Source organism: Gavialis gangeticus, unplaced genomic scaffold (genome assembly GCF_001723915.1).
Source record: "Gavialis gangeticus isolate Ggan-Ray unplaced genomic scaffold, GavGan_comp1, whole genome shotgun sequence".
In the NCBI taxonomy this organism is placed as follows: Eukaryota; Metazoa; Chordata; order Crocodylia; family Gavialidae; genus Gavialis; species Gavialis gangeticus.
In genome coordinates, this window is record NW_017729000.1 from 2,346,252 (window position 1) to 2,366,994 (window position 20,743).

Genomic DNA, 20,743 nt, shown 5'->3' on the forward strand with positions numbered 1-20,743 from the left:
GCATATAACATGGGTTGGGATGAGGCTCTGGCTGATGCTGGGTTGCGTATGCACCTCCTGGCTGCAAAGAGCTAGCGCACTAAATGCCTTGGGGCCTGGTGCAATGCCTACAGGACGTTTTTCGACTTCCAGAGCAGCTGGTTGAGGCTGGTGCCTGGTATTCCAGCACAGGAGAGCTGGTTGGGTGGCGATATGCTAAGCCTCAAGAGATCCCTTCTGTTTGTGTCTTTGTTTTGCTATTGGCAGGCACCTCTTTGCACCGGGCTACACCGAAACCCATTACACCCCGGCTGGAGTGCCCCAGACCGTCACTTTGAACCACACGGTACGTGCCCAGGCTGTGGATGAAGTCCAGGGGGTGAGTGAAGCATGTAGGTGAAGTCCAGGGAGTGGGAGCAGAGAAGTCGCCAGGCTCCATTCTCCGGAGACCTGAGTTTGCAACTGGCTTGGTAGCCAGTTGCATGAGATAAAGGGCCGGTGTCCTCTGAATGCATCGTTTCTGGGTGGGTGAAGGTAGCCGCAGCCTTGGGGGGGCGGGAGGTTGGGTCTGCGAGCTCTGCAGGGCAGCTCCTACTCCCCAGCCACGGGCAGTTAAATTTTTACTTGCAAGAGCTCCAAAAGGCCAAAGGCAAGAAGGGAAATGCTGTATCTTGTTGGAGGAACGAAACTCCCTATGGCATTGGATGACTGGGCTAATGGTTGTATCCTGCCTGCCGTCTCTCCAAGCCACGGTCTCTACCACACCCCAGCAGCCACGTGTGGGCAGCTAGGCCAGGATATCAGCTAGACAAGGGGTGAAATCTTCCGAAGCGCTGGAACGTCTTAGGATCCTCGGTCCCATCATGTTCCAATGAGGCTCAGGCTCCCAAGTCACCCAAGCACTTCTGGAAATGGCACCTGGATGAAATGCTAAGGGGACAACCTGCAGACTCTACCCAGGCTGAAGCCAGATGTGCGGGTCGACTCTGCAGCTGGCTGGGGTACCCCCCTGCGCCGTCGAGCCTGCCCTTGGCGCGGGGCCACACCGCCTCTTCTCTGCCTTCTGCAAGGCGAGGCCGTGCCAGCTGGCTCGCGTTCACAACCATCCCTGTGAATTACTGATCTCAGGGCCCTGCTCCCGTTTTGCCGCAGTGGCACAAAGATGGGCATTGGACTTAAAAATAAAAGAGAAAAAATCCATGAGATCACCCTTCCTGACTCGCTGATAGACAGACTCCCATTGATCTTGGGAAGCTTGGGACGGGGCTCAGCGCTGCAGCCACTGGGAGCCTTAAAGCACCATTGATTTTATTAGACCAGAGCGTGTTCATGCAAAGGCCCAGGGCCGAGCGGGCGGGCTGGCTTGGGCTCAACGTGCCCCTGGGCTTTTTCTCTGTGATAACTCCTGGCTGCCTGAGGTGTGGCAGGGACTGTTGCGGAGAGAGCTGAAGCTGGGATCGGTGACGCTGGGTCCTGAGGGCAGTGGGCGCTTTCTGCCCAGCCACCCCCTAGCACCAGAAGTCCCCGAGCTGAGCGCCCCCTTGACTATCTCCTCTTTTCCTTCCAGGACCATTGCTTCTACCACGGTGCCGTCCGAGGCGTGGGGCAATCCAGCGTCGCGCTCAGCACGTGCACGGGGCTGCAGTAAGTCTGACGGCGCCCCATATCAGTCCCTTCCACCGGCCTCAAGGCAGGCCCCTTGCACAGCCCTCGGGCTCCCAGGGTCACCCAGAAAACCAGGTGCACACTTGTAAATAGAGCCCTGGTCCCTGGTCACCCCTTAGCCACACTGCGTCGAAGGTCCTACATAGACAAGGGGGTCCTGTCCTGCTACCTGGAGCTTGGCTCGTGGCTGTATTGGGAGATGAACCACATGTGAAGTGCAGCCTGCAGCACTTAATGAGCTGTAGCTATGGCCTGTCTTCGGCATGATGCCTGCGGTGCTGCTGTGAACGTGGCTAAGGTCCCCGCATCTCGGCACCATCGTACGCAGCTTTCTACCCCATGCACAGTGCAGGGTCCGTCCTCTATTGCCGCTCTCCAAGACACCTGAGCTTGCACTGGTGAGCTGGGGTGCTAGACCCGTACTGCCGGCGCTTGGATGAGGTTGCCTGTTCATTGGAAACAGATCCTGCTCTATCGTCGTTTTGCTTTTGGCTTTGATGACTACTCTGAGCACCAGTGATGGTGTGGGCTGCGATACCCAGAGGCCCTGCCCTCAGGGGCCTTATTCAGACAGCACAGTAATGAATTTCTCCCCAAGGCTTCTGCACCTGCAGGGATGGGTAAGGAAGCAGTTGCATCCATGCAGCACAGTATGAGCTTCCTGCAAGGCGGTGAGCTCCGCTGGCTCTTTGTACCAGCCGGCCTGGTCCCAGGCTGAGTCTGTGCTTTTAAAACCTCACCTTCGCTGTAGCATCTGGAGTCCTGGGTGGAACAAAAGAAGAGCTGTGTTTCTAGGCGGTGTAAATCAGCGGTGCCTCCCCTGAAGACAATGGAGTCCCATTCACAATGGGCACCAGCTGGGATCTGGGCCCCGTGTGCCACATGCACCTTTGCTGCGCTCGGTTTGGAGACTTCGCATTTGTTTGTAAACAGGATGCTTGAACGTTTGTGGTTGTCTCCATTCAAAAGCCGGTTGAAAGCTGGTGGGATCGAGGCCAACCAGGAAACAGCAGACCTTGCCAAAAAAACCTCAATGACCTCAATTGATTTTAATATAGACAAACTTTCTGGGGGTATAAACAGGGCGCAGCATGGCCACCTGGGGTTTGCAGTAAATAATCCTTAGCAGGAATCGCAGGTGTTGTGCCTGGCGCCTGGCTCAGCCCCCGTTCTCCCATGGGGCGGAGGACGCGACGATGGCTCGGTGAACATCTGGGCTGCGTGGACGCTTGAGGAACGGTTTGAGACCCTTCGGCTGGATGTATGTAGCAACCAGAGCATGCATCTCTTCTCACTTTGCACGCTCAGGTCCCGGGGGAGGCATCCTGCCTGCAAAGTCGTACATCTTCCACTGGGCCAGGCAGGCACAAACCTTGTTAAGTGCAGAGTTGTTCCCACTCAGGTGCGTATTAAATATCATTGGAGCGAACCACGTGGCCTCCGTAGGAAACTCGCTCCCATCAGCCCATGGCTTTGGAGTGCAAGGGACCCTTCGTGTGCTTATGGTTGATTGTTGCAGGATCAGGGCCACGGAGTCCAGAGACCCCACAGTAATAGATGCCTGCAGGGGAAACTGCTGTATCGGTCCAACTGGGGCTTCTGGGCCAGGGAGGCAAGGAGGTAATGAGGAAACCTTTCCGTGAGGAGCAAACCCCAGCAGTGCAGCTCACGGCGGGTTCTGCGCATGCCCTGGCTGATCCCTGACAGCAGCAGGACCATCCCCTGCTCTCCATGGGGCAGCCCCCTTCATCCGAACGGGGCCACAGCCATGTGGAGGAAGGAAGCGCCCCAGGCAGTGCGTGAGCCTTCCTGCATGCACGCCTCCTCTGTAGTGAATCTGAGTGATGCTGCCACGTGTTTCCCTAGTCCCTGGACATCTTGCTGCAGCCAGCAGCCATCAAATTGAAAGAGCAGGTTTATAATCTGTGCAACCGGGAGAGCCTGGCCAGCTCCCTCCTCTGGGACCACGCTCTGAGTGCAGTTGCAGATCCCGAGGAAAGAGCCTTACTTGGCCTGAGTCATTATTTATTGTTTCCTTACAGCTCTGTCCTATCAGCCCCTTGCCCTACTAAATATGATGCTGTGTTTCGTCTCCTGAGTCAGGCCAGGCAGGGAAGCTCAGGTGAGATAAATGGCTGGAAGGGGCCTGGGTCAGAGCAGCCTGGGCATCTGGAAGCAGGCGAATCTTTGTAAGCATCCGTCGCTCGCTGGTGTTCGTTTTCATCCCTGCAAAGCCCTGCAGTCTCCTGGGACTGATGTGAGGTGAAACCTGCGCAAAGGAGATAAAAATAGGGTCTCTTGGCCTCCTTGGAGCGCTGTTTGTTCAGCGCTGGCAGCGGCAGCTGAGTTAAGGCTTCTCCATCTGTGCAATCAGGGTGAGATTCAGGTGTGCACAAAACAAAGAAACACCACCAAAATACCACACCAGGGAAGTGCTCCACTTGCCATGTGGGTAGTAAGCCTTGCCCCCATTTCTAAGGCTAAAAACAGATGCTGAGTTTATCCCAGGACAGTCACGTCCACAGTTTGAATGGCAGGCAACTGGAATTAGCACCCCCTCTTGTTCGGGGGGTGGTGTTATCTTGGGACTTTACTGGCATTTTATGGGTCCTGTAAGATCCCAGAATAAAAGGCTTTATCTCCTGGAAAGATCTGACAAAAATCTGTTTTTAGCTCAAGTGCTCTGAGGTCTGTGAATGAAAAGACCTAAATCACTGGTGCACATTACAGACAAATTATTAATCACCTGAGCTGGAGTTTATACAGCAGTCTAAGTGAATTAGGTGCCCATCTCTTTTAGGCGGTCTGTGGGAGTAGGGACCTCTGGGGTTTCCTTTGGATGCCTTGGGCATGCCCAGCCCCTCCATGGCTGTGCTTCAGCGGCATGGGAGGGATGGTGCTTGTCTGTTGACCAGCGAACACCATAGGCCTTTTTGGTGAGGAGAAATGGGAAAGAAACTAGATATGACCTGACAGTTGAAAATTGTACCAGGATTTATTTGCTTCCCGTGGCCTGAATGAAAGTGCAGAGCCTTGTGTGGGTCTAGGTCACAGCAAAAACCACCAAGGATTACCTTTTTGTTCCTTGCCCCTGTTCTTTTCCATGAACCACGGTCTTGCAAGTAAATGCACGAGTGTTCAGGCCTCTCTTCCTCTCCCCTGTTTGCACAGAGGTCTGATTGTCCTCAGCCCCGACCTCAGCTATGTCATTGAGCCCGTTCCTGAGAGCCGGGAGCAGCACTGGGTCTACAGATTGGAGCACCTGAAGGTCCCACCTGGGTCCTGTGGGTACCAGCTTGCTAAGCCCACAGACAGACGCCGGCTCCAGGAGTTTGTGAGGCCGCTGAACGTGACCCTTCACCGGGTGAGTTGTGCACCAAGGGGATTCTCGTATTGTCCTACCATCTCCATAGGGCAGACTTGAGGAAGCAGAAGCAAGGGGGAGTTGGTTGTAGCCATGTTGGTCTAAGGACGCAGGCAGATGAGGTTCTTTGGGTAGATGTGGTATCTTTTATGGGTGTTTGTACACACCATGTTTTTTGCCCTTTCTTGTGCCGCAATGGCGTGACTGTTTGCACGAGTGGGTTTTCTGGATGCTTTAAAAGTCTTTCTGGTGCATTAAAGTAAAACTCCTTGGATGTAGTTTAGTTTGACTCACTGAGAATTAAAGTGTTGCATCCATGGATTCATTGCGAACAAATACAAAGGCACTCAAAAACATGTAATAAGCCTGTTTGTCCACCACATGGTGACTTTTTTGTAGTTCATCCCTTCGAATTGCTTCCACTTTCGAATTGGTTCCGCTTTTATTTTCTTGTGCCATTTGTCGGCTCCTTGCTTTTACAGCTTTGTGGCAGGACACGGGGTGGGTGACCCTGGCTTGGGGTGGGGCAGGAACGGGGACAGTGCTGGACCGCCCCACTCTCCTGCGGCGCCAGCTGGGGACCAGGCGCAATTCATTTGAAAACCTAGTGCGTGCAACCACTGATGCGATGCTCCAAAATACACAAGTTTAAATTTTATAAACCTATTTAATTTAATGAGGATTAAACACCATGGTGTGTACAGGTGCCCTATTAGATGAATTAATAGTTGGAAAAATTGTTCTTTGCAAGCTTTTGAGTACAAGCACCCTTCTTCAGGAAGAGGCAAGGTGGTTGCTTTTGGGGTGGGACTGGGAGGGTAGAAATAAGCAGCTCAGGCCACCTCTTGAGAACAAGCTGGTGTTAGTGTGGGATGGAGGGGGAGGGTCCATGAGGAAACTGGTCCCAGAAAAACAGGTTTCAAACAGGGTGAAAAATCCCTCGTGCTTCCCGGGAGAGGCTGGAACTAATCCTCCGTGCTCCTGCTCAGGCCAGGCGGGCGGCTCCGGAGCCTATGAAGTACGTGGAGCTTCTGCTGGTGGCAGATTATGCAGAGGTAAGAGATGCGTGTGGTACTTGAGCCAGCTGACAATCTGGCCCATGGCATCCCAGAAGCAGTATGGGTTATCAGCTGTTGTCTCCGTTGTTGTTTAGGGGTGGCTAGAAGAAAGCTTGGGAGGCTGGAAATCTAACCCTCCTGCCAAGGCTGTTTAAAACCAGGCTGGTCACTTCAAGTCCCAGAATGGAGTAGGGCAGGCCAACCCCATTCATAATTTACAACTTGATCCTAAAATAGAGCAGGCAGGCCCTGCAGGGCCAGGGGCTCAAATTGATTTTGAGTGAAACGAGAGAGGCAGAACCTATGCGTTTCTCTTCTGCACGGCACCAGGAGAGGGCAAAGACTGTGAGAAAGTGCAGCTTATCCAGGCGCTGCCAGATGTTCCTCATCCTCATCTCACTGCAGAGCCAGTTTAGAAGCCATGGAAATGATTGGTGCTGATTTCTCCCAAGCCACTTCTAAAGGGAAAAATGCCCTGCCTTTCCAGAGAGAGCTCCATGCCCCTTTTTTGGTTGTGATAGGAATTTTTGCACCTTGTTTTAAGGAAGTTAAACGTTGCCACATGAACTCCATATCGAGCAGATGTGACAAGTGGAGCAAAACTGCTCTAAGTGGAGCAATCAAACCATGCTGCCTCTCGGGGAAGTGAGGAGTGTAATCAATCCTCTGTGACGAGTGCTTTGGTGGTGCTGATTCTAGGCATGAAGTTACTTTACCTTCTGTCCAACACGGCAAATTAGCCAGGCCGTTATGTGAACATCTGGCCAACGAGGGTCTGACCCTGGACGTGTTTGTTTAATGCCAATATCATTGTGGTGTGTCAGCAGCTGGCGGGGAGGCTGAGGCATGGAGAGGAATTATAAGACCTAAAAACACTCATCGTGGCTAGTCTAATAGATTGGGGTGGGGGGGATATATGGGCCAGCTAAGCATTGGGGTAGCAACCTCAGTCGTTGCAGGATAGCATTGCTTAACTGCGCGTCCAGCTCTTGCTTGGGGGATGACATGGACTTCCTATCTTGTTCAGTTTCAGAAGTACCAGGGGGACGTAAGGAACAGATTAGTGGAGGTGGCGAATTATGTGGATAAGGTGAGGTGGGCTCGATCAACACGGGTGGTGGGGAAGAACCTGCAATCCAAGATGGACATCCTTGGGAAGGAGGAGTCTCCGCCGCGACTCTCCTGTGCAATGTGGGAGGGTGGAAAATGGGAGGTGTCCTCTATTGCACCTTAGCCATGGGGACAGTGCGCTGGTGGCAGATCCTCCTACTAAAGTGCTTTAAGAAGGGTTCACGCTGGCTGGGGTGAAGCCAGAGGCCAAGCTCTTCAGGTACAACCTGCTTCTACAGAGCCTCCCTTCTCTGGCCTGGGCGTCCCATATGGAGCGAGGTTTCTACGCCTGGTTGGAAACAAGGCAAAAACTCCACTTCATCAGCTCTTTCCTTTTTGCAGTTTTACAAGGCCCTAAACATTCGGGTTGCCCTGGTTGGGCTGGACATCTGGAACCACCGGGATCAGTGCGACGTCTCCGAGAACCCCTACTCCACCCTTTGGTCCTTCCTGGCATGGAGACGCAAGCAGCTGGCGCGCAGGAAGCACGACAATGCCCATCTCATCACGTATGTCGCTGGCCCTGGAACTGCACCATCCATCCAACAAGGGGATCCAAGGGAAACCCCTGAGCAGCCACATACTCATTTGAGGATCTGGGTGACAGGTTGACGTAGCGCCGGGCAGGCATCACTCAGCAGGGAAAAGGCTTCCTGTGTTGCAGGGGTCACCGGGCTGGGTTTTTGGAAAAGGGCACGCACAAGAGTACAGGCAAAAATGCGCGTGAAGTGGCGAGCTTCGGTTTGTATGGAGCCACAGGGAACACGCGTAGCAGGAGTGATTGCAGTCGCTATATAATGCGTGTGCCAACCTGTGCGTGCCTTTGCACACTGGTGCGGGCACCCTTGTTTGAACCCCTGGGTCACAAAATGCACTGTAGACATCAGTGGAGGAAGAGGGGGCTGTGCCCCTTGGAGAAGGCACTCGGCTCTCACTGGACTGGGCCTTCCCTAAGTCCTCATGATCCCAAAGCTACCATGACTGTATCAGAGCTTGCAAAATGGGCTTTGTCCAGCTTGCTGGAAACTCCTCAAATCAAAGCCCTGGGCTGGTTTGGAGCTTTGCTAAACTTGCCTGCTCTGCATGGGTCTTCAGCCCTGGGTCAGGGTGGATTGCCAGGGAAGACGCTCTTCTGTATTTGGTCCAACATTCACGAGGTCATTCTTTTGCCAAGGCTGGCATCAAACCATTACAAGCAATAGTTTGTAAGGATGATTGGACAGTCTGGCGTGCTTGATCATGGATTAAACCAGGGGTGCTCAATGCCTGGCCTGCAGATCTGAACATTTGGCAGTGGGGGAGCAGTGTTTTTTCCTGGGGTAATTCTAGAGCGGAGGCAGGTATGTTATACCGGGGTAGGGCTCTGTGCTCACTGTCTGTCTGCTTCGCCGTCGTGCCAGGATAAAGGCAGATTGGCCTGGCATGAACGTGTCAAGTGGGAGGCGGTGGGGCATTGGAACAAAACTCTGAAACAGATGGAAAGCTCTTGCGGAGAAAGCTGTTTTCTTGTGGGCTGCGGTGAGTTCGTAGGGATTGGGATTGCGGGAAATGTGCTGCCCCTCCTCACTCCGGTGTCGCTTTCAGCGGGGTGCAGTTCCATGGGACCACGGTTGGCTTGGCCCCGCTGATGGCCATGTGCTCGGATTTCCAGTCGGGAGGAGTGAACATGGTGAGTTGCTCTGGATCACTAACAAGATCATAGACTCACAGAAAATGAGGGTTGGAAGGGACCCTGTCCAACCCCCTGCTCAAAGCAGGACCAGCCCCAGCTACATCATCCCAGCCAAGGCTTTATTTAGCTCCAAGGATGCAGACTCCACCATCTCTCTGGGTAACCTGCTCCAGTACTTTACTCCCCTCCCAGTGAGAGAGTTTTTCCTAATATCCAAACTAAAGATCTTCCTTATAAGCCACAGCCTAGCTGCCCTGTGTCCCATATCCTTCTCCTAAAGCGCCCGCTCCTTGTCCTTGTCAGAGATGGGACATTAGAGTGCATGGACCTGTGGTCTGCCCAGGTGCTACCTCTTGCGTTGTTATGAGCAGGGTGGTTAAATGCTGACCCTCCTGCCTGACTCTACACAGGATCACTCTTCCAGTGCCATCGGCGTGGCTGCCACCATTGCCCATGAGATGGGGCACAATTTTGGCATGAATCACGACTCAAGTGGCTGCTGCACTGCCCGGTCCGAGGATGGAGGCTGCATCATGGGTGCTGCAATAGGGTGAGTCAGTCCTTCGGGGTCTTTTGCGGAGGAGACCCAACCGACTTGATTGCTGGTGCCGAGGGCGGCTAGGATCACTGGGAACGAAACACGAGGGGGGCCCAGCACCGTACGTTATGTGATGCGATTTCAGATGAAGCTGTTTCTGAGTGAGGGAGGGATAGCAATGAGAGGGAAGGATGGCATCGGGTGCTCTGACACGTATGGCATAGAGGCTGGGAGCAGAGGGGAGGTGATTACCTGGAAGAGGATGCAATTGCATGGGCTCAGCTATGGGACGTGCAAAGCTGGGAACATGCACGTGCTTCCATTCATTAAAGACAGACACGGTTCCTTGGGTAAATCTGATGTATTGTATTAGACCAACTCAAATTTGGAGGCTAGATGAACACCTTGCTGGGGTCATTTGGCCCCAGTACTCTTTCCTGCCATGGCAGGGGGTCGGACTAGATGATCTACTCAGGTCCCTTCTGACCCTAGAAACTATGAAACTAGTCATATTCGAGTTGGTCTAATACAAGATATCACATTTACCCGAAGAACCTTGTCCGCCTATGTCCTTAGACCAACATGGCTACAACCTATACTCCATTCATTCAAGAAACTCGTTTCTGCCGAATGCAAACTCACTGGACACCACGAACAGGTTAATAATGTGAGGTTGCCATTTTGCTCCGGATGTGGCTTAGGAGCAGATGGATCTAGGCCAAGTTACCAGCTCACGTGTGTCGCGTGAGTCAGGGTTTCAAAGAGAAGTCCCAGCAGATGGAGAGGAAGGGAAGGGAAAGCTACACACAAGCTCCTGGGGGTTTCCAGACTTCGTTTTCATGAGGAACAACCCTGGGCTCCCTGTTTCCTCACACATTCATATCTGTAAAGCCACATGCTCCGGTTGACTCAGACGCTTGCTCCCGAAGACTTTCCCAGAAGTTGCAGCCCCCGGTTCTTATGGCTGCTTTGTGCTGCTTCTTGTTTTAACTTCCACCCTGTTCTGTGCCCAGGCACCCGTTCCCCAGGGTGTTCAACAAGTGCAACGAGAAGGAGCTGGACCGGTACCTGCTTTCAGGCGGGGGGATGTGCCTCTCCAACATGCCCGACACCCGTACTCTGGTCGGGGGGAAGAGATGTGGAAACGGCTACCTGGAAGATGGGGAGCAGTGTGACTGCGGAGAGGTGGAGGTAACACGCATGCACAAACCTACGATGCCGTATGGCTACCTGGCACCTATGCCCTCTATACAGGACCGACACCGTACCTGGCTCCGTGTGCAGCACAGTAATATGTATTCGTAGTGTGCTGACTCCATGGGTCTTGCCCCTGCAGCAGTGGGTCCAAACAGAGCCTGCTACTGACACCTGCTCATGGAGCGACTCGGGTCAGGACAGGAGCTCTGTGCAGGAAGGCAGGATGTCATTCATCCCATGCAAGAACAGCCTGGTCCTGCCCTGGGACCCAGGTTCCCATCTCTGCCCTCTAAACCCTGCCTCTCTCCCTCCCAGGAGTGCGATAATCCTTGCTGCAATGTGGCCGATTGCTCTCTGAAGCCTGGCGCCGAGTGCGCCCACGGCACCTGCTGTCACCAGTGCAAGGTGAGGCACCAGCTTTGCCCCAGGAGGATGAAAGAAGAAGCAGACCTCTTGGCTACATGGGTGGAGGGGGGAAAGAAAAGGTACCCCGAACTGCAAGACTCTATTTCCCATCCCAGAAGCTGTCTGATTGCAACAGTTTGGCCTCTCCATCTCAGGCAGGTCTATCTGGCTTATGCCTCCGGGTTTTTCTGCTCTCTTTGATACCTGTGAACTGTTTTGGGGACACAGCTTGCATGCGAACATGGCAGCTTAAATACAGCTGTTTGCTAGGAGCATCTGCCTGGCTCTGTCCCCAGGCAGAGGTAGATACCTTGAGAATAGGCACTCGCAGCCTGGCAGACCTGGCTCTTCACTGGAACAGATTGCAAAGGGCCCGCAGGCCTGGGGGTGGTCCAGGGAGGGGTTTTCAAATGGGCCCAGGCCCTCTGTTTATTTGGACCTGCAATGAATAGAAGAAGCACATGGTAAAATATAGATACCTAGCAGCCCCTGCGGGATACAGACGTACGTGTACCGAGGTGGTGGGTGCGAGGGAGGGTATTGAATAGGGCATGGATCACTCTAGAGCTATCCAGTTTGGGGCTTTCCCTCTATAACATCCACCCCTGCGCTGCTGAAGACTAGATGGACCCTCGCCCTGACCCAGTCCAGCACTGCTGATGTTCCCAGGTTGCTCTTACCCTTTTTGATCCATTTGCACCATTGACTTCAGGTACGCAGATAGAGGCCATTTAAGATTCACAGATGTTAGGGGCTGGAAGGGACCTTACAAGATCATCAGGTCCAGCCCCCCTGCACTTGAGCAGGAAAGACCCTTGGGGTGCGATGACCCCAGCAAGGTGGGCATCAAGATGCTTTTTGAAGATGGCCAGAGTGGGTGACTGTACCACCTCTGGTAGATGCCGTCTTTTTAATGTGCTGCTTTGGGCGAGGAAGGAAATACCCGTGAATCCCGACATCCTCCTGGTGCAAGCTGCAGAGGCCAGCATTTCCGAGTGTGATTCTGAGTGCCTGCGTTGGTCGGCTATGACATTTCAGACCCTTTAAAAGGGCCTAATGTTCAGAAAAGGCCACCTCCCATCAGGCTCTTAGCACCTGCCAGGTTGTATGATAAAATCTTGGTCGTTCCCGTGAATAGTTTACAGCATGAAGCTTCTGCGGGTTCACGGCTACGTTCGGAGGCAGCTCTGGTTGCGTGCACGACACCAGCGCTTGTTTCCATTCCTGTTGTTTCCAGCACTCGGACGGTTGCATTTAGGTCATGTTATTCTGTTACTGCCTCCAGTCTCTCTCTCACTCGGTGGCTTCAGCATCACCGCCGATTGCCCCGAAAGAAGCCAGCGCTTCCCCCCCTTCCCTTCCCTGTCCCTGGCCCTAAGGGAGCCCAGAACCAGCTGGGTTGCCTTATCCTAGTGCCTCACTGCAATTACGAGGGGTTAATGGGATCAAGGAGCCAGCTTCTGTTTCAAAGCGGACAACTGGCCCAGCAAGCTGTTGAGCAAGGGTCTCTCGGTGATTATGTTACTGGGTCGCTGAAAATGTATCCGAGGCCATCCTGGCCCTGGGGAACAGGCACGTGTTCATAGACTCGTAGAAAATGAGGGTTAGGAGGGATCTCGCAGGTCACATCTGGTCCGACCCCCTGCTCAAAGCAGGACCAGCCCCAACTACATCATCCCAGCCAAGGCTTTGTGTAGCCAGGTCTTTAAACACCTCCAAGGATGGAGAGTCCACCACCTCTCTGGGCAACCCGTTCCCTCTCTTCTCCAGAGGAGGGGACTGTCTGTTCCCATCCCGGAGACTCACCCTTTTGGATGGGTGCATGTGCAGTGGTCTGGTGTGGCTGGGGGGCTTGTGTTGCTCTGCAAGAATAACAGCGTGGGAAGCAGCCGCCCGGGATGCCCAGCCCTTCTGGCAGACAACAGGCATCCATGGCATTGGGGATGGCGCTGTGCCCATCTCCATCCTTCCTGCTGGGGGGCACAGCTGTGTTGCTTCTCAAGAGGGCAAGTGTATGGGTGAAAGCAAGCTGTCACTAACCAGTAATCTAACCAGTTAGGTTGAAGATACTCAACCGATGACCAACCCATCCCCTCTGGCTGGGGGTCCCGCCGGTAACTCTTATCTATTTGTTCCCCTCCGTGTCGTTAGCTGGTGTCTTCGGGGACTCTGTGCCGGGAGACCTCAGGGCAATGCGACCTCCCCGAGCATTGCACCGGCAAGTCGTCCTTCTGCCCCGTCAACGCCTACAAGATGGATGGCACCGACTGCTCCGGGGGGACGGCCTACTGCTACAGCGGCATGTGTCTCACCTACCAGCAGCAGTGCTCGCAGCTCTGGGGCCGCGGTAAGGGTTGCTCCCCGCAGTGAGGTCCCGATGAGATCCACACTGCCCTTGCGACTGCTGTAGCACAGAGGGGACCAAGGACCAGTTGTGCTGGGCACAGGCCTGTTCCCTAGGGGATTGCTGGCTAAGGCAGGGGGCGTGGGATGTGCCCAAGGCCACACAGCCCATCAGTAGCAAGGCAGGACTCCACGCTAGCTCTCCTGTCCTCTGCCTGTCTCTCATCCCTGCTTGGGAGGGTTGAGCTGTAGGGTGGGGGCTGTGGACAGAAGCTGGGACTATCCAGCACACATCCTACCTGCTTTTAGAGAAGCAGAGGGCTCATAGCTTTCCAGCTGCTGTGTCACAAGCCTCAGAAAGATGTCTTCATCACACAGTGAAGGAGAAGCTAAGTGAGGCTGAGGGAAGCATGAATGCAAACCCCAGTGCTATGTTGTTCACACCAGTGATATCAATGGCAGCTAATCGGGGCCAGCTAGGTGCTTACCGTGGGGGTCCCTCAGCCGTGTCCTCTGTAATGGTCAAATCCAGTCTCACCTGGAAGCTTTTCCTTGCTCCATTGACTTGGGAAAAGCAGTGATGTCTTCTTCCCCAGTGTGTCAGGGGAAGGCAGGAGCCAGGGTTGGATTGGAGAAGTCCATTGCTTTCCATAAGCAATGGTCATATCAGTCTCTTCCCTACAGGAGCCAGACCCGCTCCTGACCTCTGCTTCGAGAGGGTCAATGCTGCTGGTGACCCCTTTGGGAACTGTGGGAAGGACATCAATGGCCACTACCGGAAGTGCGAGGCCAGGTACGAGGCAGAGCAGCAGCTATCCCTTGCTTTTCAGACACCTGGGTGAAGTATTTACTCTTTTAAAATGTTTTTAAATTCCAAGGGATGGCAGGGAAGAAAAACGGTGGGGGACGTCCTGCGAAGTTTTCTTTCTTCCATATACTTGCAGAGGCCACCAGGCAGGTTCATAGTCCTATCCACGGCCAGCCATTCAAACTGACTGCCCTTAGCACACGATAGGGGTAAGGACCCTTCAAGCTGGGTCTTGTCTATGATGCTGGTGAGACCGGATTCCCCAAGTGAAATGGGGGTAGGATCATAGGGAAGTAGGGCTGGAAGGGACCTCACAAGGTCACCAAGTCCAGCCCCCTGCTCAAGGCAGGATCAGCCCTGACTAAAGCAAGTGTCTCTCCAACCTGCTCTTGAAAATCTCTCAGGATGGAGATACCACGGTGTCGCTAGGTGCCTGTCCCAGTGCCCGAGCACCCTCGGCGTCAGGGATCTCCTCCTCGTCTCCAGCCTCAATTTCCCCATTTGAATCTCAGGTCATAAAATCATTGAATCACAGACAATGAGGGTTGGCAGGGCACTCAGGAGGTCACATCGAGTCCAACCCCTGCTCCAAGCAGGATCAGACCCAACTATATCATCCCAGCCAAGGCTTTGTCAAGCCAGGTCTTCAAAACCTCCAAGGATGGAGATGCCACCACCTCTCTGGGTAACCTGCTCCAGTGCTTTACTACCCTCCTTGGGAGAATTTTTTTCCTAATATCCAACCTCAACGTCCCTTGCTGCAGCTTGAGCCCATTGCTCCTTGTGCTGTCATCTGCCCCCACTGAGACCAGCCCAGCTCCATCCTCTTTGCAGCCTCCCTGCAGGGGGGTGAAGGCTGCTGTTCAATCCCCCTCGGTCTTCTCTTCTCCTGACTAAATCAGCCCAGGTCCCTCAGCCTCTCCTCACCAGTCCTGCCCCCAGCCCCACAACCGTTTTCACTGTCCTCCACTGGACTCTCTCCAACGTGTCCACATCCTTTCTGTAGTGGGGGCCCACAGCTGGACACCGGACTCCAGATGTGGCCTCCCCAGTGCTGAATAGAGGGGAAGAATCACTGGCCTCCATCTGCTGGCACCGCTCCTACCCATGCAGCCCAGGATGAGTGTTGCCAGTGTGAATCCTTTGCTGTTGGCCCTGTCCCCTCCATCTTCATCCTCTCTATACACACCCTGCGGGTACCATTAGCCAAGTGAGTCTGTCCAGAAACGCTCCTTACTGCGTCTTTGCCTCTCTCGTGTCTGGACCGATGCCTACGAGCTCTTCTCTTGACAAGTTCAGAGTTGGTCTCTGCCCCTCTCTCCTCTGTGCCTTTTGCATGAGTTGTGTTGGTTGTGTGTGTGCAAAGACGAGGCCGTCACCGCGGGCAGGGCAAAGCCGCTCACCTCACCTCTCGCTTTCAGAGATGCCAGATGCGGAAAGATTCAGTGCCAGAGCTCTGCTTCCAAGCCGGTGGCATCCAACGCTGTCGCGATAGACACGACTATCACCGTGAATGGGAGACGGATCAGTTGTCGGGGGACCCACATCTACAAGCCTACGGAGGATGAGGGGGACATACTGGACCCTGGGCTGGTGATGACTGGGACCAAGTGTGGGAGCCATCACGTAGGTAGCTGCGTCTCTTGGTCTCCGGGGGTGGCTTTAGGTACACACCTGGCACCTGGGGTTATTCACACCGGATTGCACCAGTGTGAAGGATGGATCCTGTGTGTGGAGATGGCGCGGCCTAGAAAAGTTGCACAAGGCAAGAAGGAACACCAGCCCCCGCAGACTTGCTGCATGCATGGGTCAGGGGGGATCTAGGAGTATCTGTGCCCATGCGCTGCAATGGGGATTTCCCCGGCTTCTGGGCTTTGTTGGCTGCTGCATGGGACTGCAAAGGAAATTTTTCCCTTCCTGCTGCTTTACGTGTTGGGGGTGGTGATGTGGGGGAGGGTTTTTCACTTTTTGAGGAAGGTATTGTGTGATGTCTTGTGGCTCTAGTTTTCCTAAGAGGTTACACAGTGGATTGATACGGGGTGATTTGGATAGGGTTGGGCTAGATGTGACCTGGGGGTCCCATCCAGCACCACTTCTTTATGACTCTGTGCTTCCAAGTCAATTGGCGTCTTAGTGTCAGCATCTCCATTGCATGCCCAGGTTTCCATTCGGCAAGGTGGGGACTAACAAAAGGGAAAGACATTTGCTTAAGGATGTACGATTTGCGCTATTGCAATGGGTCCGAGCTCCCACCAGGGACCAGGGCCCCGTTACAGCAGGTGCTGCATAAAAGCAACACAACGAGATGCTCGCTGTCCCCAGAAGCTTACACTGAGGCTCGGCTCCTTCTCCCATAGGTCTGCTTCGAGGGCATCTGCATGAACACCTCCATGATCTTCGAAGCTGAAGGCTGTAGCAAGCGGTGCCATGGACGGGGCGTAAGTGTCTCGTGTCGGACGGGGAGAGGGACAAGCAGCTGTTCTCATATGGATGGTGTCTGATGGGGCTGGCTAGGTTTAAATCTCAGTCCTGCTGTCACCCTGACCTTTGCTCCGGCAGTCGTCTGCTGCTTATTTGGACCCTTGTGTGGATGGGGCTGGTTCACCCTTGGCAGCAAAACCTCCCCGTTTCCAATCCAGGTTTGCAACAACAACAAGAACTGCCATTGCGACTCTGGATGGGCTCCCCCAGATTGCAGCCGCCCCGGGAAAGGGGGCAGCGACGACAGCGGGCCCCTGCCCCCCAAAAGTGAGTGTGACTGACTTGACCTTTGCAATCCTAGGAGAGCAGGTGGTGGGGAAGGGCCTGACTCTGCTTTCTTGCTCTCAGACCTCATCCCCGTGATTGTCGGAGTCCTGGTTTTCATTCTGGTGGTGGTGGTTCTCATCATTGTATTTTGCTGCTATAAATGGAAGGAAAAACTCATGGTCTTCAAGCAGGCCATTGCTCAGTCAAAGAAGCCGCAGTTCAGGTGAGTGCTCAGGGTCATCCTTTGCCTTCCGGCACCCCAAGCCCCGAGCTCTGTTTGCAACACGGGGAAGAGAAATCGCCAGGAATGGCTTTCCCCCGTGAGCTGTCTCCTTGTGAACACCAGGGGAGGGTCAGGCCATTCAGGTCCCTCCAGGGGGTCAGCACTGAGACACCTCCCCTTGCAGAGGAGATGCCTGGAGCTGCTCATTGCTCCCGCAGCTGATTCTGGTGTCCAGGTCATTGCTAATGAGTGACATGGACCTTTGCAGTGTTGCAGGCTGAGCTGGTCTGCATTTCTTTCTATGATTTTTACAATTCATAGTCTCATAGGCAATGAGGGTTGGGAGGGACCTCAGGAGGTCACGTCTAGTCCAGCCCCCTGCTCCAAGCAGGACCAGCCCCAACTACATCATCCCAGACAAGGCTTTGTCAAGCTGTGTCTTAAATACCTCCAAGGATGGAGACTCCCCCACCTCTCTGGGTAAGCTGCTCCAGTGCTTCACCACCCTCCTCGTGAGAAAGTTTTTCCTAATATCCAACCTCAACTTCCCTTGCTGCAGCTTGAGCCCATTGCTCCTTGTCCTGCCATCTGCCCCCACTGAGACCAGCCCAGCTCTGTCCTCTTTGCAGCCCCCCTGCAGGGAGGTGAAGGCTGCTATTAAATCCCCTCTTATTTTCTCTTCTCCAGACTAAATCATCCCACTTCCCTCAGCCTCTTCTCACCAGTCATGTGCCCCAGCCCCACAACCATTTTCACTGCCCTCCACTGGACTTTCTCCAATTTATCCACCTCCTTTCTGTTGTGGGGGGGCCCAAAACTGGACACAGGACTCATGCCAGGTGGAGATGCACTGAGGAAATAACCCCTGTTCTTCTTTTTTAACTCCCTTAATCCCCAGCAGTGCCTCTGCTCCGGAGCAGGACAGTAGGAAGGGCCACATGAATCCCGCCTTCAAGCTGAAAACCCCAGAGGAGCAAAGAAAGGTAGAGATGTGCAGCCAGGCTAAACAACCTGGCTCTGCCTGTTGTTGCCGATAAAGGCCGGAGTTTTGCAAAAAGCGGGGTGGAAATGGTAATTAACTGGAAGAAAATGGGAGTTGAGTGCCTAAAGCCCTTGGGTCCCCTTGAAAATCCCAGCTGAATTGTTTCTGGTGCTATGTAGAGCCCCCGGCGCTGACGCCCCTGGTGACCGAAAGGCCTCCTGGTAGAATTGGAAAGTCGCGATAGCGAGGAGAGAAGGCAGCGAGCTCCATGTAGAAGTGACCCCGGGCTCTGTGTCTTGTGTACAGGCTATCGGGACACCTGCCATCCCCCCTGCCCCTCCGGTCTCTCCTCCCCAGCCGGCTCCAGAGCCCAGCATTAATTTCCAGCCGCTCCCTGCTTTCCCGCCTGGGCGCAGCAGTGACACCACGTCTTCCCCGGGTCCAGCACGTGGGGTAGGAATGAAGAATGTGCCAAGACGACCTCCTCCAAAAAGACCACCCCCCCCTGCTCCCAAACTCCCAGTCCCGCAGGTAAGGTTGTCTCAGACTCACCATGTGCATTTCTTCAGCAGGATGGTCTGAGCCAGCATGGGGGAGTCTTTGTAGCTGCTGGCAGAAGTGTTAAGAGTCACAGCCCCTGTGTGTGATGCTGGCACAGGGGATCAGGCCCCTCATGCAGCATGTGGGGGGTGTATATTGGGTGTCTGCGTGCGCCTGTGTCTATAGTGTGCATGTGTCACGGTGTGCATATATTGTATGTGAGCATGAATGTGTAGGGTGCGTGTATACTGTGTATAAGCATGCATGTATAGTGTGCTTGTGCATGGGGGTGTATATTGTGTGTGTGAAAGTATGTGTATATAGTGTGCATGTGTTGTGTGCATATGTTGTATGTGAGCATGAATGTATAGAGCACGTGTGGGGTGCATGTATCCTGTAAGTGTACATGTACGGTGTCCTTGCGTGGGGGGGTGTATATTGTGTGGGTGCGTGAACATTTGCATATTGTGTATGAGGGGTGTATATTGTATGTGTGAAAGCGCATGTGTATAGTGTGCATGTGTTGTGGTGTGCATATGTTGTATGTGAGCATGAATGTATAGGGCACATGTAGGATGCATGTAAACTGAGTGAGCGTGCATGTATAGTGTGCTTGTGTGTGGGGGCTGTGTATTGTGGGTGTGTAAGCATTCGTGTATCATGTGAGGAAGTGTATATTGTGTGTATAGTGCGCATGTGTCACAGTGTGTGTATATTATATGTGAGCATGAATGTATAGGGCTTGTGTGGGGTAGGTGTATATTGTGTGAGTGTGCATATATATTGTGCTTGTGTGTGGAAGGGTGTATATTGTGTGGGTGTGAGCGTGTGTATATAGTGTGCATGTGTTGCAGTGTGCATATATTGTATGCAAGCATGAATGTATAGGACGTGTGTGGGGTGTATGCATACTGTGTGTGAGCGTGCATGTATACGCATAGCGTGCTTGTGTGTGTGTGGGGAGGTGTATATTGTGTGGGTGTGTGAGCATTAACATTCGTGTATGTGTGTGGGAGGGGTATATATTGTGCATGACCATGTGGGTATAGTGTGCGTGTGTTGTGGTGTGAGTATATTATGAGCATGAATGTATAGGGCGTGTGTGGGGTGTGTGCATACAGTGTGAGAGCATGCATATATCATGCTTGTGTGTGGGGTGTGTATATTGTATGTGTGAGCATACTTGTATAGTGTGTGCGTGTGTGTATATTGTGTGTATGCGCATGCGTTTCTAGCACGTGCCTGTGTGGGGGTGCTTGCACGTGCACACATGCGTGTGAAATGTTTTTCCGCCACACCGGAACGAACCAAGGGGCTCTTGGAACACGTGGCAAAGTCCATGTTTCTGTAACGCGTCCACGTAAATTCTTCAGTGCTCACAAAACCGCAGGCTGCTTCATCTCCACAACACGACACGTGCCTCGGGCCCCCTGCCACGCAGGCCCGTCCTGAGCAGCAGCCCATCGGCGCTGAGCGAGGACCCAGAGCTCTCTGTTTCTGCCGTAGGACACGTCCAGCCCCTGCCCGCCGCAGAAGGCCTTGCCAGCGACCCCCGTCCCTGCCGGACACAGAACCGGGCCAGGGGCTAACGCCCCGCCTCTGCTGCCCCCCACGGCTGCAAGGAGCCCAGGCCCACGCTGGCCACCACCAACAGAGGTAGGACCTGACTCACAAAACCCCTCCCGAGACAATAACCTGGAGATCCAGATCCAGGGGGCATGCAAACGGGGTGATGGGAGCAGTGTTTGCAAGCAGGTAGCACTGATTTCTACTCCGTCCGCACTAAGTATTTTCTGGGTGAAGCACTTTCAGGGGCTGATTCTGCAGGGTGCTGGGGCCTGTGGTCACTTCAGACCAGTGCTCGATAGAAACAAATGTCCGCCCTGAGTGCTGCTGGCCTGGGAGGTGACTGGGTTGTGTCCCAAGGGCGGCTGAGATGTGACCTGTGAGCCATACGTAGCTCCTGAGCTGGTGAAATGAAGCTCCTAAGCAAAGAGCAGCCGTGGGGCATTGCCTGCAGGTCCAGGACTCTCAGCCATATCATGCTTCCAGTTTAGGAAGCGTGTCCATCCCTTATAGCCCGTAGTGACCGAGTAGCTCTTGAATTCCCA

General features: G+C 53.8%; 1 protein-coding gene across 1 annotated transcript in view; it reads left to right on the forward strand.

The window, feature by feature from the left end:
• ADAM19 (ADAM metallopeptidase domain 19) overlaps window positions 1-20,743 on the forward strand; it is a 40,015-nt gene that overhangs the window by 16,318 nt on the left and 2,954 nt on the right. The window contains exons 4-22 of the mRNA XM_019505956.1: window positions 247-325; window positions 1,547-1,623; window positions 4,816-5,008; window positions 5,998-6,063; window positions 7,094-7,156; window positions 7,519-7,685; window positions 8,761-8,845; window positions 9,259-9,398; window positions 10,400-10,577; window positions 10,899-10,988; window positions 13,140-13,335; window positions 14,016-14,124; window positions 15,561-15,765; window positions 16,497-16,577; window positions 16,779-16,887; window positions 16,969-17,110; window positions 18,009-18,093; window positions 18,399-18,623; window positions 20,139-20,288. Coding sequence (XP_019361501.1) covers window positions 247-325; window positions 1,547-1,623; window positions 4,816-5,008; window positions 5,998-6,063; window positions 7,094-7,156; window positions 7,519-7,685; window positions 8,761-8,845; window positions 9,259-9,398; window positions 10,400-10,577; window positions 10,899-10,988; window positions 13,140-13,335; window positions 14,016-14,124; window positions 15,561-15,765; window positions 16,497-16,577; window positions 16,779-16,887; window positions 16,969-17,110; window positions 18,009-18,093; window positions 18,399-18,623; window positions 20,139-20,288 — 2,440 coding nt within the window. The remainder of the gene's footprint in view (window positions 1-246; window positions 326-1,546; window positions 1,624-4,815; window positions 5,009-5,997; window positions 6,064-7,093; window positions 7,157-7,518; window positions 7,686-8,760; window positions 8,846-9,258; window positions 9,399-10,399; window positions 10,578-10,898; window positions 10,989-13,139; window positions 13,336-14,015; window positions 14,125-15,560; window positions 15,766-16,496; window positions 16,578-16,778; window positions 16,888-16,968; window positions 17,111-18,008; window positions 18,094-18,398; window positions 18,624-20,138; window positions 20,289-20,743) is intronic.